Raw genomic sequence first — 3,261 nt, 5'->3', positions numbered from 1 at the left:
TAGAGAGAGAAAAAGACTAGCACTACTTGATTTTTCTGATTTTTACAAATTGATGGTATTTTAATTGCAGGTAAATCAGAAAACGATAAATCGATATCATATATATATATATATATATATATATATATATATATATATATATATATATATATATGATTTATCGTTTTATCGCATCAATCTCAAAATAGTTCTTTCTTATTTATTTATATCCATAGCAATGGAAGAAATTTCATGAACAATATCTGCTTCACTTTCCTCTAAATGTCTATTTTTTATGTTATCTTCAAATACCTCTAAAAGGCTGTCGGTTCTTGATAAATCAATATTATTTGCTTTTTTTTTTTTTTTTTTTTTGCTTTGTATATCGGCTAAAAGTAGCTTGAATTTGACTTTTTGTTAGATATTGTTCGGTTGGAAAATTTTTATGTCTTCAATCATCTCTGTTCTCATTGCATGTTCTACTTGGTCGGGCGTCTGATTTCTCCCGGTTTTCTCACCATAAAGGAACTTTTCTTAAAGAAACTCTCTTTGTTTCATTGAAGAAATATGTGTATAGTAGAGCTTTAAAATGCAATTTCGAAACAATTTATACTCTTTTTATTAACGCATTTACTTTGGAAATCGCGATCTCTGCATCCGGTATGTGATTTTTTTTTCTTTTTTATATTTACTATACTTTGTTAAGAGGCAAGCGAATAATTTTTTTCTTATTTTTATCAATTCATTAAATTAAAAAGTTTTAAACGAAATTTCATGCTCTTACATTGAGTGTTAAATATTTCAATGCTGAATCGCTGCCTGAATTTTATTTTTGTTTCCATTATTTAAATTTTAAAAGTACATAAATATCTCTGGTTAGTGTTTCACTTCTGTGTTTAAAAATATGTAAAATAAATGAGAAATAAATTTTTCTCCCGAAATGTCCGAAAATAGTTTTTTTTTTTTTGCTTGAACGTCAAGCTATGTGTCAAAGATTATTTTTGTCTTGTTGTTTTCAAAGTGAAATTTGTTATACAGAATTTAGGTAAGAACCATTGCTCTAATGTATTACAGTATGCGACCCCAATTTCGGAATCTCGAAATCCGGAAGACCCGAAATCCGAAACTGTTTCCCTTTACTATACTTAAAAACAGAATATCTTTTGTTTTAGCATAATAAAGTTACCTTCCATTCAGATTGAACAAAAAATGAAAGAAATTTAGCGCAAACTTTTTGCAAAACCAGGCAAAACGCGACAAATACTGTTTGTCAGGATAGCAATCACTATTTTTTGAGTCAGAAGCCAAAATCCGGAAAAGTCACGGTCTTAACCGTTTCAGATTTGAGGTCCCATACCTTAATTTGTTTTTTGTAGAGTGAAATTGATTTTTGTATGACAAATTTTTTTTCTCTTACAGCCAGCAAAAAGAAAAAACGATGTCGACTCGCTTTCCAGTAGATTCGTTACAATGCACTGAGTTTAAGGATTGGATTCAAAGTGTTCCCAATGATATACATAAAGCTAGATGTAGTATAGGTAAGAAAACTTTTACACTAAGTAACATGGGTAGAAGAGCATTGAGGAGTCATGCTAAAGGGACTGACCGTAAAAAAAGAGTAAAAGAAAGACCTGAAATTTTGAAGTTAACACCCTATTTTTCAAACAAAAGTAAAGAAAGGTCACATATTGCAGAGTCTAATGTTGTTACTACTTCCATGCCTGATTCATCAAGAGTTGTTTCAAGTTTCTCTCTTGAACCCTCAATTTCCTCTTTAGCATCTTCAAGTTCCTCTTTGGCTCCTTCAAGGGCATTGAAAACGTTTTTAATTAATGATTCAGTCGTTAAAGCTGAAATATTATGGTGTTTACAAACCATAATGACACATAAATCTTTGAGAGCAACTAGTGCTGATGTTCTTTTGCTTCAGAATATGTTTACTGATAGTCTGATCGCTCAAAAAATGCAGCTACAACGAACTAAAATTGCATATTCAATTTTGTACGGTATTGCTCCTTATTTTAAGGATAACTTGTTACGAAAGTTATCAGATGTGAAGTGTTTTACTGTAGGATTTGATGAATCTTTAAATAAAGTATCACAAAGGACTCAAACGGACATTAATGTCCGTTTTTGGAACTTAGAAAAATCAGAAGTTAGCACTAGGTTTCTTACTTCAATGTTTTTGACTAGTACTACTTCGGATGCCTTAAGAACAACATTCAAAGATGCTTTGAAACCTATTTTAAATATAAAGTACATAGTGCAAATTGCGATGGATGGACCAAATGTGAACCAAAAAATTTTTCGTGACCAAAAAGAAGAGATTCAATCAGAAGATGAGGCTAACATTATCAGCATAGGCACATGTGGACTGCACACTATGCATTTAAGTCTGCTGTGAAAGAAACAGGCTGGCTAATTATTGAATATCTACGAGAGCTGTACAACTTATTTAAAGATGTTCCAGCTCGTAGAGGTCTATATACTGAAGTTTCAGGGTCTAAAGTCTTTCCCAAAAAATTTTGTTCTGTTCGTTGGCTGGAAAATAGTGATGTTGCCCAGCGGGCTATTGAAATTTTACCAAATATCATTAAATTTGTAAACACAGCTCAAGAAAATAAAAAAAGCTATCTACTTCAAGTTTTAAACTTGTTTCAGCCCATATAAATGACCCCCCCCCCCCTACTAACAGCCAAATTATCATTCTTTATTTCAATGACATCTGAAATTGATCCTTTTTTGAAAGAATACCAGACGGATATTCCAATGGTTTTGCTCCTCCACACTGCAATTACCACAGTTATCAAATCTGTCATGTCGAGGTTTGTGAAGCCAGAGATTTTAAACACCACTGATCTGAAACTGATTGATTTAAGTGACAAAAAGAATATATTGCCTGCAGCAGAAGTAGATTTAGGGTATGGAACAAGACAAGCGCTAAGAAAAAAGAATTTGGTGAGCAAAATACCTGACACAAGCATCTTAAATTTTCGCAAGGACTGTCTAAAGGCTTTAAAAGTACTTGTTGCTAAACGTTTGGAAAAATCACCTGCATCATATCCATTAGTTGGAGCATTTAGTTGTTTTGACCCATCTATAGCAGCTATCGAATCTCTTAGAAAGATTAAAATTCGAAAATTGTTAACAATATTAGAAGAAAATAGGCACATTCGCAGCTTATTGGCTGATAAAGCTGAGAAACAGTTTCACACACTTTGTTCTGAGCCTGCTCTACAAGAAGAACTAAAAGCTTTCTCTCATTCTTCTCAGCGGGTGGAT

General features: G+C 32.3%; 1 protein-coding gene across 1 annotated transcript; it reads left to right on the top strand.

Moving 5' to 3' along the window:
- Positions 1 to 1,417: 1,417 nt before the first annotated feature.
- LOC129230403 (uncharacterized) lies at positions 1,418 to 2,383 on the top strand. The gene has a single exon (XM_054864800.1). The coding sequence runs from the start codon at positions 1,418 to 1,420 to the stop codon at positions 2,381 to 2,383; it is 966 nt and encodes a 321-aa protein (XP_054720775.1).
- Positions 2,384 to 3,261: the final 878 nt, after the last annotated feature.

The sequence above is a fragment of the Uloborus diversus genome, chromosome 9 (genome assembly GCF_026930045.1).
Source record: "Uloborus diversus isolate 005 chromosome 9, Udiv.v.3.1, whole genome shotgun sequence".
NCBI classification, from domain to species: Eukaryota; Metazoa; Arthropoda; class Arachnida; order Araneae; family Uloboridae; genus Uloborus; species Uloborus diversus.
The sequence above is the reverse complement of the archived record's forward strand: the minus strand, read 5'-3'. Positions and strand labels throughout refer to the sequence as shown.

Excerpts from the sequence above, each read along its gene's own strand:
- LOC129230403 (XM_054864800.1), top strand. The coding sequence starts at position 1,418 with ATGTCGACTCGCTTTCCAGTAGATTCGTTACAATGCACTGAGTTTAAG.